General features: G+C 39.6%; 1 protein-coding gene across 6 annotated transcripts in view; it reads left to right on the plus strand.

Moving 5' to 3' along the window:
- The window catches only part of EPB41L5 (erythrocyte membrane protein band 4.1 like 5), an 84,909-nt gene that overhangs the window by 5,779 nt on the left and 64,839 nt on the right, over window positions 1-14,291 (plus strand). For all 6 annotated transcript variants that reach the window (XR_008332189.1, XM_053403051.1, XM_053403062.1 and 3 more), the window contains 5 exons: window positions 3,833-3,937; window positions 8,526-8,568; window positions 10,310-10,388; window positions 11,296-11,340; window positions 12,075-12,127. Coding sequence is in view for 5 of the 6 variants with exons in the window: in XM_053403051.1 (XP_053259026.1) it covers window positions 3,833-3,937; window positions 8,526-8,568; window positions 10,310-10,388; window positions 11,296-11,340; window positions 12,075-12,127 (325 nt within the window). In the remaining variant the exon portion in view is untranslated. The remainder of the gene's footprint in view (window positions 1-3,832; window positions 3,938-8,525; window positions 8,569-10,309; window positions 10,389-11,295; window positions 11,341-12,074; window positions 12,128-14,291) is intronic.

Genomic DNA, 14,291 nt, shown 5'->3' on the forward strand with positions numbered 1-14,291 from the left:
TTCACTGTTTACTGTGTACAAAGGGCACCAATATAAAAGCACTTTGACAAACATAAGAGATTGAAGCACAGGGACCAGCCTTCAAATTTCTGGTTTTTATTATTTTAATGTTTTCCATGTTCTACTCTGGAAACATTTGAGTTGAAGGGTTAATACACACACAAAGATACATCCATGTTTAATATCCAGATAGATAGATAGATAAATAGATATCCTTGTCTATTTTTATTGGTTCCTTGGTCTGATTTTAGAAACTGCAGTGATGTGAACCATGAAGTCATACCAACACTGTACTGGTATATGGAAAAGGGGAGGATAAGTCGATAGTTACATAACCCTATATTTGTCATTCTTGGCAGCAAGATTTGGAACTGGAACATCTGGCAGGAAGCTGAGCTGACCTAGCAATATTGCACTGGAGAAGCATAGTATTTGCTCTAGGAAATATTTGCTTAAGCCAACACATAAGAGAGTGGGCTGCCCACTTAACAGAGGCAGCTTTCTGATCACCGTTCACTAGTGAATATTACTGATCAAGCTACATACACCAGTTTAATATACCGTATTTTTCGCTCTATAAGACGCACCAGACCATAAGGCGCACCTAGTTTTTGGAAGAGGAAAACAAGAAAAAAAAATATTCTGAATCCCAGAAGCCAGGACAGCAAGTGGGATCGCTGCACAGCAATCCCGCTTGCTGTCCTGGCTTATGGGATAGCTGCGGGCAGCCTCTCCCGGGCAGGGGATGAAGGCTCCCCTTGCCCCGGAGAGGCTGCACGCGGCTAAGGCTCCCCCAAGAGCCGCGCTCCCTTTAAAGAGTGGGCGGAGTGTGAAACGTATGTAACCTGAAGCATATGTAACCCGAGGTACCACTGAATATAAGTGCAATTCTTCCTTTCTTTCTCTCTCTCTGAAGAAAAGTGTATAGATTGTGCATTACCATTTGCCTGTGTTGTAAGCTACAGTGGTACCTCGGGTTACAGACACTTCAGGTTACAGACACTTCAGGTTACAGACTTCGCTAACCCAGAAATAGTACCTCAGGTTAAGAACTTTGCTTCAGGATGAGAACAGAAATTGTGCTCCAGAGGCGTGGCAGCAGCGGGAGGCCCCGTTAGCTAAAGTGGTGCTTCAGGTTAAGAACAGTTTCAGGTTAAGAACAGACCTCCAGAACGAATTAAGTTCTTAACCCAAAGTACCACTGTATAGAGCAGGCACATCCAACTCCCAAGAGAATGCAATCTACTCCCAGTACAAAAAAAGCTGGCAGTGATCTACCCATTGTCATTGCTAATAGTTGTTAAGCTTTTTTGGGGGGGACAAGCCAAAGTTGTTGAGCTTTTTGGAGGGCAGCGCTACAGACAACATTGCTTCTACTTTCAGCGTCCTTTTACATTTACACCAGCTAAGCAGACAGCTAGCACCAGGGGCAGAAGGCGGAGTCATTACTAGCCCGCGATCTACCACTAACGTGAGGCTATTGATCGCGATCGACCTGTTGGACATGCCTGCTATATATCAACCAAAGAGGGCTGCTTTGTTTTAGTTGTGACTACCTGCTTTTTTCAGAAACCTCAGGAGTTGTTAGCAATGATGTGGTGTGGAAATTTTTCCACTGCTTTGCTGTTCCATTGAAAATGTTCTGTTTATTATTATTTCACTGGTAACAATTATGTGTGTTGTTTTGCCTCACATTGTAGAATGTATAGTTACCATTTTGACAGACAAAGGCTTGTGGGGTGGGGTTATATTGCAAAACCCATAGGATTCCTGTATTTAAAAAGTTGAGGCACAATACACACAAAAGATCACTTGCATAAAATCTTACTGTGAATGCAGAGATTGTGAATTATTCTTTTCTTTTTTCAGTAAATGCAGCCCTGTTCTCCATGTCAATTACTTTAAACTTTCTGGCCACAAACAGATTTCACTTTGCAGTATTTTTGTGGGTTTCTTTTTCTTTCTTTCTTTCTTTCCTTTTTTCTTTCTTTCTTTTTTGCTATTTAACCTCTCTGGGTGGCTGGGCATGGGAAAGAGCAGGCTGGAGATCAAGGCGACCCTGGGTGGAAAATTCTAGTAGCTGCATTGTGGATGGATGCTTAGGGACATTCTTTCTTTCGTATAACTTGTTAACATCAGTGCCATTTTTTCTGCACCCAGCTAGACGTTTTGAAGCATCTAGGAGCAATTTCACAATGCAATAAAACAAATTTTAAAATGCATCTATAAAAACAATTTCAAATCCAATACAGATACTGACTAAGATAAAACTCTTCTCTCAGAGGGCTTGTTGAAAGTGGAAGATCTTAACAAACACCAAACAGGCAGTAGAAGTAGTGCCTGATATGGCCTGATAAGATGGTACCTGCAGGAGGCCCTGCCCAGCAGAGCACAATGGATGATTAGATATATAAGGGAAGGAGATGATATTTTTGTCCTGGTCCTCAGCTGTATAGGGCTTTGTGCATCAGTACCAGCACCTTGTAACTAGCCGAGTAGTTAATTGGCAGCCAGAGCTGCAGCACCCATGTACTTTTGGAATAGGGTTCTTAGCCTTCCTGAAACAAGCTATTTGACTATTGTGGGCTTTCATGAGTGCAATGTAAAGTTTGCTGTCAAACTTAGCCTCTCAAGAATTGAGACACTAAGAACATTGTCAGAGCACTGAGAAACATAAATATTTTTGGTGACATTTTTAGATTTCCTCTTCAATTCCGTTTCAAATGAAGTGATTCTAAATGAAGTTATTGAGTGTTTGTGAGGTTATGTTGAACAATTTGTGTGCATTGCAAATCATTTTGTTCGGCTTTTTTGCCTACGCATATTCACATTATTTGTGACTGTAGAGGCCAGAAATGAAATCTGCAATTCCGTGAAGTTCATAGGTTGAAGAAAGGGCCTCTGGACCTCCAGAATTACAGGCTGCATATTGTTCCAATGAGTTCTTAAATGTTTAATGTGTTTATTTTTTCAGTAACTTTGGATTCAGTAATGAATATTAAAAGAAGTTGGGGCAGTGGGAGAGGTAAAACAGTTGGGAAATAACAGTTATCAGGCAGTTCATAAGGGTGCTGAGTTTCAGGACTAGATCAGTAACTTCTGGTTCGTTAAGGTCAGCGATCTAGAGATAGTGACTGCTGAGATTGAGTTTAGGGGAGAAGAAAGATGCTAATGTAGTCCTGAACCTGGCTGTCACAGTGCTGGGAAGGAGATGCTTTCCCCCCTACTATACTTTTGGGGAGAGTGGGGGTGGGGAAATTGAGTTTACAGGATCCATATATTCATGGTACGCATCTCTGAACCCTAATTCCATCTCTGGATAGTTTTAAGCTGTTAATTTTTCTGCTGAACTGGGCAGGGAGTTATTAATCAGAATTGGAAGAATCACCCCCCCCCTTCTCCACTGATATGATTTAATTTTAATTGTGATTTTGATGTAGTTATATTAATTTTTGTGGTTTTAATATATCTGTAAACTGGGGTCTACACATGAAGGATGGCATAGAAATTAATCAGATAAATCTTGTGCTTCCTGGAGGGCAAGAAGCATGTTCAGTCTTCTTCAGGCTATTTTTGTGTACATGTGTGAGAGAGTATAAAGTGAATATGCAGAAACCATTGCCTTCTGTTTTGTTACCAAAATGATAGTCAAAGGCTATCAGGTTTGCTATTAGAAGTAATATAAGCAGTTGACAGAATTGGTGTCTAGAGAGGAGCACTGCATTATTTTTTTTACTGGGATTTCTGAGTGCATGCAGAATTGCCCTCAAAAATAAGGTTAATCATCAACTAATCAGCCTCTTACTAACACAAGTTCCTCTTGTAATTTCAGAAAAAAGCCAAAGGACAGCAGCTGTTTGAACAGATCATGTACCATCTGGACCTCATTGAAAATGACTATTTTGGATTACGATTCATGGATTCTGCACAAGTAGCAGTGAGTGGCATAGGGGTTTTTTCCTTCTTACAGTAGTAAAGTTAATTAAATCATACTAGGCCAAACACAAGATTTGTGCAAGTGTTAAGTTGTTCTTGGTACAACAAAATTTATAGATGAGTTTAAGAAATTGTCCTGAACTTCGGTATAAAACCAGTTTCCCTTTTTCATGTCCTCTGTCCTAGATAAAATAGATAAAAAATAGGGACCAGAGACTTGGTTCTAATTCAAATCTCAAAAATGAGAATATGTTTAATTTTCCCCCCCTTTTAATTTGTATTGAAGTAAATCAAACAAATCAAGACAATAAAATAATAGAAGTTCATGACTTCTGTTTCTTTCATAGTATGAAAAGTATTTTTTTAGTGCCTTGGAGTCTTTGTTGCATGTAATTCATGTTACACCATATTTATTGGATCATAGTTTAAAGGTCCTGGCCGCTTTGGACTGAACCATCAGAAAGGAGGGTCAGAAGGGGGTAAAACCCCCTTGGGCTTTCTGTGGAGGTGTGTGTATGACCTCTCAGTGCCCCAGACCTGATCCATAAAATCTTAATGCAGCATCATAGAAACTTTAAAGCAGGGGTGGGGAAACTCTGCCCCTCCAGGCCATGCTTTTAAAACCACACTTATCTGCTGGTCAACTGACATCACTCTGATGGGGGAGAAAGAAGTTGATTGGCGAGGGGGTTAATTTTGGTGTTGCCTTCAAAGCTTAGTGTCACCTACCACCACTATGATTTGGCCTTCCAGGAGATAAGGATCTGGTCCACGAGGCAGAAAAGGATCCCCACCCCTGCTTTAAGGTCATCTGAGAAAAACTATCATTCCAAATGGCAGATCTGACTTCAGTGCAGTTGCAGTTCTGTGTGCTCTGAGAATGCAGGGCTCTAGTAATCCCATCTTCCAGGATTGTTAGAATTCTTTTTTGGTGTTCTGGTCAGGCACAAAACCTTTCTGGTTTTTGCGTGTGTTGCTGGACTGTTTCTACCCAGTCTTAAATTCATGATTCAGTCAAAAGGCATATGCACCAAGCACACACAATTTAGTCATGATCTTGGTTAATTAAGTGTGTCTGTATATATTACATAGAATTTCACAACTGAGATTATTTTGGTAGTTCTTCATTGCATTTCCACCACCTCACATGCCAGTGCAATGAAAAACTCTTCTGACCTTAATCATATTTTCTTGTGACTTGTTCTTATAGCCTAGGGTTCCATGAGCCTCACTTGATACTGTATGATTTACTTGCTTTAGGCAATTTATATTTGTTTGCATTCAGCTGGTCATTGTGCACTTGGAAGAGTGCATTGCTCAGTCTAATGCAATTGCTTCAGCTTTCTGTTTATTGTGATGCAGTGCTAATGTTTGTCAGGTATATAAAAATGGTGTTAAAGACCATGTCTTTTTTATTTTAATGAGCTCTGCCTTTTATACAAATAGTTGAATCTTGAATGATGTTGATGTAGTACAGGCTAATTCTGTAAGTATAATTTGGGAGTTGTCTTTACAATTCAAGAGACTTTTTTGTTCCAGTGTCTCTGTTGCTTCCCCCTCCCATTGTATTTTTGGTTAACATTGAGTTAGAAGGGACCCTAAACAACACCAATGCAAATAATTCACCTTAGTGCTGTATATTCAACCTTAAACCTACTGCCCAGGAAATCATCAAAAATCATCCCAGGAGGAAAAAGGCTTTTGATTGTATTCATTTTGTAATTACAGCAGGAGGTTCATGGCTTGCAGGGATGGCTAGCAGCCCAATAGTAGGGAGATCTGTGAGTAGCTTGGCTCAGGCCAAAAAAGTTGCAGGGCACTTTCTCAGATTGTAAATTTTTCAGTAGGGAGTATCCTCTGGCTTAATCTTTTGACCCATTACTCTTACCATAACCTTGCCTTGTTTCGTGAAGTGTGTATTTCTGCAGGATTAGAGTTCGTGCCTGACCCTGCTGAATTTGACAGCTGCGGTAGGAAAAGTAATATATTCCAAGCATTGTGTTGCAGTTTACTTGGAGTAAAGTATAGTTACCAAGTGCAACTGCAACATGAGATCAGGTCTCAGTGTCTCCCAGGCTTTGTTCTGTAAAAGTAATTCCCTCCCCCTCTTCTGTGTGCCAGTCAAGCTGAACTCTTGGAGATGGCGCTGGTGTTAGGAACTGAGTTGAACTAAGTGGTGTCGGTGCCTGTCTCTGGTCTGTTAACTGCCTTTCTGTGGAATGTGGAGGAGGTGAAAGAAAACAGATTGGAGATGAAGCAAACTTATACTTTGCCCTACAGTCTGGGAACATCTTTCTTTTTTTCTTTTTTCTCTTTTCTTTTCTTTTCTTTTCTTTTCTTCCTTCCCTGTCCCTATTGTTTATGTATACAGCACCATAGCACTTGTAATACTCTACTTTGGTGGATTTGTTTTCTTACCAAAGGAAACTTATGTTGGATGGGTGCAGACAACTGATGGAAAACTATCCAAAGAAGGCATGCTTATAGTATAACTTCCTATAATTGATTGATTGCATTGAATGAAATAATTTTATTTCGTTCCAAAGCAGTAGGACAGTTCCATGAAAATATCAACCAACAGGCCCTTTTTTATCTTCCTATATAGTTAACATGCTATGTATCTTTTTAAAGATAGTTTTCCAAAGTTTTATTATCTGGCAACAGTTCTACACATGAGTGAAACATCCAGAAGCAGGGCATGCAGAATGATTCAGAATTTCTCTTAATTTTTTTACTAACTTTTAGCTAAATACTTTTCAATTCATTTAACAACCCATTATTTTATTGGTAGTTTCACTTTTGCTTTTGATACCTGAGAAGAAATGGTATGTTAGGAATAAATATTAGTGAGGTCTTGTTTTGTAGGTTGCGTGTGAGTGAGTGACTTATCACAAGCAATGTTGGTCACATTAAGCTGGTCACAGAAAACGTTTTCCCCACAGGGATAAATAAACAGTATGAGAAGTTTGACACTTGCCCATGAAACATTAGCTGTTTTTGTATGTGGCTGCAGATGGGGAAAATTGATTCACACTTTAAGAGAATACAGTTATCTAAGTTACAGATATATTCTTGAAGTTGCAAAACTCTTGTGTTGGTCAAATACTTTAAAACACAGTTCTAAAAAGGCAAACGTTAACTATTTGGCATGCTTCTTGGTTTTTGGTTTTTGTAGGGAAGATCAATCCAGTTAAACCACAAATAGTTTAATGTTATTTGGAGTTCAAATAATATTAGTTAACACACAAATTATTATGTAAACAAGCTTACAAATATAATGGTGGTAATTATGGAATTACCTAACAACAACAAGAACAACAACAGCTGTCATTTAATTATGATTCCACTACTGCTACTCCATTGGTATAGTTTAGGAACAGTTTACTCATGTGGTCTTTGCTGGTTTAGATGAATTTTGTCAAGTTTCCCAAATGCCTAGAAATTTGATGGTGTAAGATGGGTGTATGTTGTTTCATACTGCTTGTAATGTATTTTAAATTGCAATCCTGGGGCTTTGGTATATTATTAGTATTAGTATTAGTATCATCCACATTTGCTGCAGGTGGGATTAGAGTTGCTATAGCTGCTGTCATTGTGAACATCCTGTGTTTAGAGGTGAGCCCATATTTATCACAGGGCTGTATGTGCCATTTTGGGTCAGTCTCAGTCTGGGGGAGTGAGGATTAGGTGATGTCAAGTTGTACTAGCATCAGGTCTGACAACCATCTCCATTATAAGATGCCTGTCGGCACACTATTGACTACAGCATGGGGTGGGGAGCCACGTAATGTATTCTGAGTGATAGCAGTGGTATTTAAAGGAAAGCCTGAGGCCACAGGTGGTAACTCTACAGTATTATATTTGGAATGGTATCATTACATATAAGGATGTTATCACCTAGGAAAAATACTTGGCAGATTTAAGGAAATACCCAACCCGCAGTTAACATATTTTGTGAACTTAGCTGCTACATCCTTATGTTCTGAACTTAATGTGATCTGCAAGTTTTTATCTTGTACTACTTGCTTCATTCCAGCTGCTGAGCTCTCTGAGAGGAACTTGTATAAACAATTCATGCTAATGCTTGTGTCAGCACTTGAAAGAGACAATGCATTCCACAATACTAGTTTTTAAGCGTAACTGTGAGAAAGTTTGTGTGCTTGAATAGAAAGGATGCACTTTTAAGTGAAAAGTTACATTGGCATGCCTTTTCCTTTCGTAGATGGGAGATATAATCTTTTCCATATCTCTTTGGTAAGATGGCAGCCTGAAACGCATTGAAACATATGTTAGAATTCTGACAATCCCAGCAGCTTTCTGGCTCTATGACTTGCAAAGATACATTTGTGCTGCAAATTGCAGATCATGATTTCAGTGCTTGAGAAATTATTAACTTGCCTCTTGAAACGTATTCTAGCAAGCTGTTACAGTCAATTAACTGTAGGTCAGGCACACTGAATATGTTGCTCTTAAAATGCTTTATACTGCTTAGAACTATTTTGGCTTGTTCTGTTCTATGAGTTTCTAATTTGCATACTATATTTTTGTGTTGAAAGCATAAAGTTTATTATTATTAATTTTTCTTTCAGCACTGGTTGGACAACACAAAGAGTATTAAAAAACAAGTTAAAAGTAAGTGAAGTTTGTGTTTTTAAAAATCTGATTTACTTGAGTATCGACGAAGACTTTGTTTCCCCAAAATATACCATGGCAGTATGAAACTGTTCGAAGAACAATGTTGTAATGCCAAGTTTCTGGCATTACAACTGATCTTTGACTCACATTACATTTACTACATGACGTATTGAAAGTTAATTCAGTACAGGGCAAAAAAGAAAAGAAAAAAGGGGCTCCAATTGTTTAAAGATTCTGTAGGACATTTCTTTTTGCACTTTCTGCTTTATGAGTATTACAAAAATGGATTTGGTGAACTATATTTTGTGGTTCGAGGATCCGTACCCCGCGCAGTGGAATGAAACACAAGGACACGTGATATAAGGTTAATGGGCAAGAAAAGGCCACAACTTTATTGATTACAGCAAGTGAAAAGGTATTGGCTTAGGCATTGGATTACGTCAGCTGACTCCACCCACTCGGAGAGGGGTGAGTCTAAAAAACAAGGGGGGGTTATTCACCGGTAGGTGGAGCCTGTTGATGCTAATCCAACTATAAGCTCTCCCCTGATGTCACCGAGGGTCGTGCCATGGCCTCCCGCCACGCAGGCATCGGACAGAATACACGACCGCCGGATTCCTTTAACGGAATACCCAAAAATTGAAGGCGCAGGCGATGGCCACACATAGCCCTTCGACACCACAACACATTATTCCAATGCCTAACCTACCCACCAATACCACGAAAGTTGTGACGATTGCTACGAGGTAGGCGAAAAAACCAAAAAGCCTAATGCCAAATGGAAAAATTCCTACCAGGCCCCCCGAACAATCAGGGCGACCAACCTAAGGTCCATAGCAAGGCCAAAAGAAAACTGGAACCCTGCTCTAAGGGAGTGGAGGGTGGGTGACTCGCGATGGGACGACGAAAAGTGAGGGCTGGAGGCTGGCGCCGCAGCAATTTAGGCTGCTGTACACGCCCCCCTTGAAGGCACCTGGTTGGGTGCCTGGCCGAGGGCGTGGGTGCCAGCCAGGTGAGTGGGAGGCAGGGGGCAAATGCCCCCTGCTTGAGGCGGAGTCCGGCTCCCTGCCACAACCACTCCCCTCTCTTGCAGGGAGGAGAGTCTTTAGTAATCTTTGCTTTGCTGACCTATTGTGATGTGTATTTGTATTTTTTCTGTGACTGATATACATTGACTTTTTTAAAAGGAACTGTTCTAGTAATGTAAATCAAAAGGGGGAAGGAACTTTGAAGATCTGGTATTACAGGTGACCTGAATCAGTGGGTGTTGAGGAGGTGCATGAGTAACATATTCCTGGTTTAGAATTTCTCTCATTGGAAGGAAATGAGGTGTGGAGTCAGCCGCAATAAAATGTTTAGCTAGCTGTCTTCCTATGACACAAACTAACAACTGGAGGTACTCCCCAAAACTTAAGACTGCCTGGGCAGAGTTTATAAGGATTTGATTGGGGTACAAAGCTGAGATTGATGGATTTCTCAGTTCATGGAATAGAGCCTTGTAATATTGGGATTAACCTAGATTTGTCTGTTCTTCTTGGCAAGACAAATCAACTTAATGTAATGAGACTGAGTTGGCTTCTGGTATATAAAACTACTACTGTTTGTTTAGCATTCTCTTTTTTTGCTAGTGTGCTCAGTATTACAGATGGGATTCCCACCCCCTTTGAATTCTGATTAGTGAATATATTTACAAAATAATATCCTTGCTGTCAGAAACCTAATATATTCACTTTTGTAGTTGGTCCACCATACTGTCTACATCTTCGTGTAAAGTTTTACTCTTCCGAGCCAAACAACCTACGTGAAGAGCTCACCAGGTATGTCGTATTCAGTGATACAAACTGGAGATCTCAAATCCAGTACAATGACCAATTTATGTGCGTCTATCACACACACATGCACAGCACCAAACCTGGAAGTGACCCTAAAACATTACTAAAAGGGTGGGGAGGGGAGGGGGGGAACATTTTACATGGGCCCCTCCAATGCGTGCAAGGGTCAAGAACATAGCGTCCTGTGCAAAACAAGGATGGCTTGCTTGTTTGCAGTACATTTGCTTTTTGTGCTGTATCTGTCATACTAATCTGAATATGATTGTTGGCGGTCTCTCTTTTTCCCCGTTCATAGATGAATAAAAATTCCAATCCACCTGGTTATATCTCACTACTGTAATGTCCCTGAATGATAAAATTGCAGGGAAGGCATTTGGGCAGAATCTCACATACATTGTCACAGTTTCAAGGTGTTCCATTCCCACAGTACAGTGAATAGGAGTTCCCAACACTTCAGGGAACTGGTAGTTCTTTGGTGCTGGGCGCTTTCCTTTCTGCTGTGAGTAATCCTTATACCCAGTCCTTCTGCTCTGGCCTTTGCTGTAAATTGGGTCCTGATAATCTTTACAAAATCATTAATGAACTGTAGTTTTGAGGAAACACTGAGCTTTTATAGAAATATTTTTAGACATGTTTGGGAAATCCATCCACCCCCTTTCAGTATTGCACACTAGGAAATCAGAGAAAACAGAAACTACAAATTGGATATTCTTTTATTAGAATTTCATTCTCTTGCGATGAAATATACTGCTCCATGTTTCCATACTTGAAATGAGAGACCACAGTGCGTTATCTCATAATTAAGTCTAGCTGCTGATATTTGCTGCTCTTCTCCAGTGCTGGAATTGTTCACAAACTCATGGATGTTTCTTGCTCTTTCTTCCTGAAATAGATATTTATTTGTTCTTCAGCTAAAACAGGACATTTTGAGTGGCAAGTAAGTACTGTTGATAATTATGCTAAATGAAGGGGGCTTGTCTCTTATCAAATATGTGCAGGAAATTTAGGATACAAATATAGAACATGTGCATCTCCAAGGTGCTGAAAGTATTAGTAGCTACTTACAATGCTTTGTAGCAGTGGACATTAATGGACTCTGGTAGTTATAATTAGCCATTTGTTTAGATTCTTTGCTCAGATTTAGTATTTAAAATTCCACAGTTGCATCTTAGAAATCTTCCTAATTTTTTACCACCTAAAGCAGTGGTTCTCAAAGGGTGTGGCCTGGAGAAGTAAGTTTGAGAACCACTGGCCTAAAGACTATGGTCAGGTTTCTGCAAGGATGTACAAAAGAGGAGAATGGGGATGTGCTGCTGTAGGTGGTGCATAACCTGTGTGATGTCAGTTATTAATGGTTCCTTTAATTCAAATGCAGACTTTTTGGGACAGATTTGGTGTGGCGTAATTGAAGAATATATTAATGATTCCCCAGTCCATATACTTGTAGGATCTAGGCTGACTTAGGCAAGCTTATTTGCTCCTTTAATGTAAAGCGTACATTTCCGAAAATCCAAGTGCTATAGGAACATGGGCTTTAAGTATATTTCTGAGTAATATGTCAAGTTCGCTGAAACGGTTCACTACATCTTCTCCTTCCAAATCGTTGACCCATAATCATTTCCTCATACTGCCGTTAAAATTTGCTTGACATTCTTTTTTTTCTCATTGCAGGTTGGAGTGTCCATTTGAAACAGCTGTGCAGTTGTCAGCTTACATGTTACAAGGTGAGCTGCCTTAAGGGAACAGCCTTTGTGTGGGTGTATTGCTTGAGGTGCAGGACTGATTCGGATAAGACAAGGTTTCCTTTACAGATAGCAAACCTTATGCAAACTGCTGGTCACATTAATTGCCAGGGATTCAGATAAATTACTGTACTTGAGCTATTTCTGGGCATTGTTGCTTTTTTGCTTTAGGGATATATTTTGTAGCCAGAGGATTATAACAGCTGATAGGGCTCAGTCATGTGAGGCTTATCACTAAGATCTTAGCTTTTTCTCGCTACTGTACAATCTAGCACGAGTGGGAAGTATGAGTGGAATCCTGGGGTGTGGACTACCTTATAGTCCTTGTGTAGGAAAAAGGGGGGCAGGCGTGAGAAGAATTAACTTACTTAAGTGAAATAAGTATTTTTCCATAGATGCCTCAGAGCTTTGGTTCCATTCAGAAAAACACTGTGAACCTCATATTGAGATTTGTTGGTTATTTTGGCAAAGCAAGCACAGAATTCTGCACTTTGACCTCTTTACATTTGTACTTACTGAAAGAGCTGTCAGCTTGGAAGTGTTTATTAGGGATATTTTGCAACAGAAATTAAATGTTTTATTCATTACCTTGCATGATTCTGTGTGTGGTGTGCGCGCGCATGCACCTTTATGTCAACAAAATCCTGATTTCATTTTTAAGAGTAACTGCATTACAATGGGTTGTAGTCGCACAGCCTGTGCCTATTTTAGGACTTTAAAACCTTTTTATATAGAAATAAGTCCAACTACATTCATTCAATGAAACCTCTAAGTAAGCATGTCTAGAATTATTATTGCAAGATCGTTACTGCAGAGCAAAAGGAATTTTCTGTGATTCTCATAGTTCTGATTGTAGATAACCGAGTTGGAAGTAGATACTCATAAGTTCCTAATCAGTGATCAGTGGCTGTTAGTCTTGTATCAAATGTAGTTTTTAAAGTTATCTATATTTCCTGTGGGACTTAGAATCTTAGAAAGTATTATATATGCCTGCCAGGTAAAACAGTATGTCGCAAAAAGGTACTTCCCCACACAAAAGGAGCGGGTGCCACTGTGGTCTAAACCACTGAGCCTCTTTGGCTTGCTGATCGGAAGGTCAGCAGTTCAAATCCACACAACGGTGGTGAGCTCCTGTTGCTGTGTCCTAGCTTCTACCAACCCATCAGTTCTAAAGCATACCAGTGCAAGTAGATAAATAGGTACTGTTGCGGTAGGAAGGTAAACGGCATTTCCATGCACTCTGGCACTCGTCAGGGTGTTCTGTTGTGCCAGAAGTGTTTTAGTTATGCTGACCACATGACCCCACAGCCTTGGTACAAAAGGTTATATATGTGGAAATATTTATAAATTAATGTTGATCATTTTTTTAATGTATGAGGCAACGAGGAACACACAAAAAATGTGATTTTCTGTATTGCTTAGATAGGAGAGGGGGACAGACTTTGCGATGTATTCTGACAATCTTTCAGAGGAATTCATAAATTTGCTGTTTGTTGGGATGGTAAAACCCAACTCTTGATTTTTTTTCCTACTAACAATCTATAGATAGTAGTGTTCAGTTGACAGATAAGAACTCAAGTAACACTGGTAAGATAGTGTTGGAAGATACTGGGTTTGATGGTATGGGTAGGCAACTCATATATCTGTGTAATAAGAGAAGACACTTTTGAATCAATTCCCCAGAAGATAGTAATTTTGCAACATGCAACAATGAAGTGTTGGTATTCATGTTTCTGTAGTGGTGGGATGCAGAGATCCAACTCTGTGAAGAGGGCTGCAGCAAAGCCTTAAAGAATTCATGCCTTGATCCCATTTTGGCATAGATTCTGTTTATAAATTTGCATGACAGTAAATGTTTGATTCCAGGCTTTGATGACAGTGCCCAGTACTCAGTAGAATGCTGAGTAGATCCTATTTAAATTAGCTGGAGGTTAACCTAGCTTTGGAAGCAAGCAAGCATCAAGTAAATTATGGATTTAGAAACTTCCTTAACTTCAAATTGAAAGACTCATGAAAATGCAGCTTAAAATATTTATTCAGTAAGCTCAGTTGTGTTCAAGACCCAAGAAATCTATTAAAATATTTACATAGCACAAAATTTAACAAACATGTTATATTATTCAGTGCTTCTTCTTACATTTCCAGC

Source organism: Podarcis raffonei, chromosome 1 (assembly GCF_027172205.1).
Source record: "Podarcis raffonei isolate rPodRaf1 chromosome 1, rPodRaf1.pri, whole genome shotgun sequence".
NCBI lineage: Eukaryota > Metazoa > Chordata > Lepidosauria > Squamata > Lacertidae > Podarcis > Podarcis raffonei.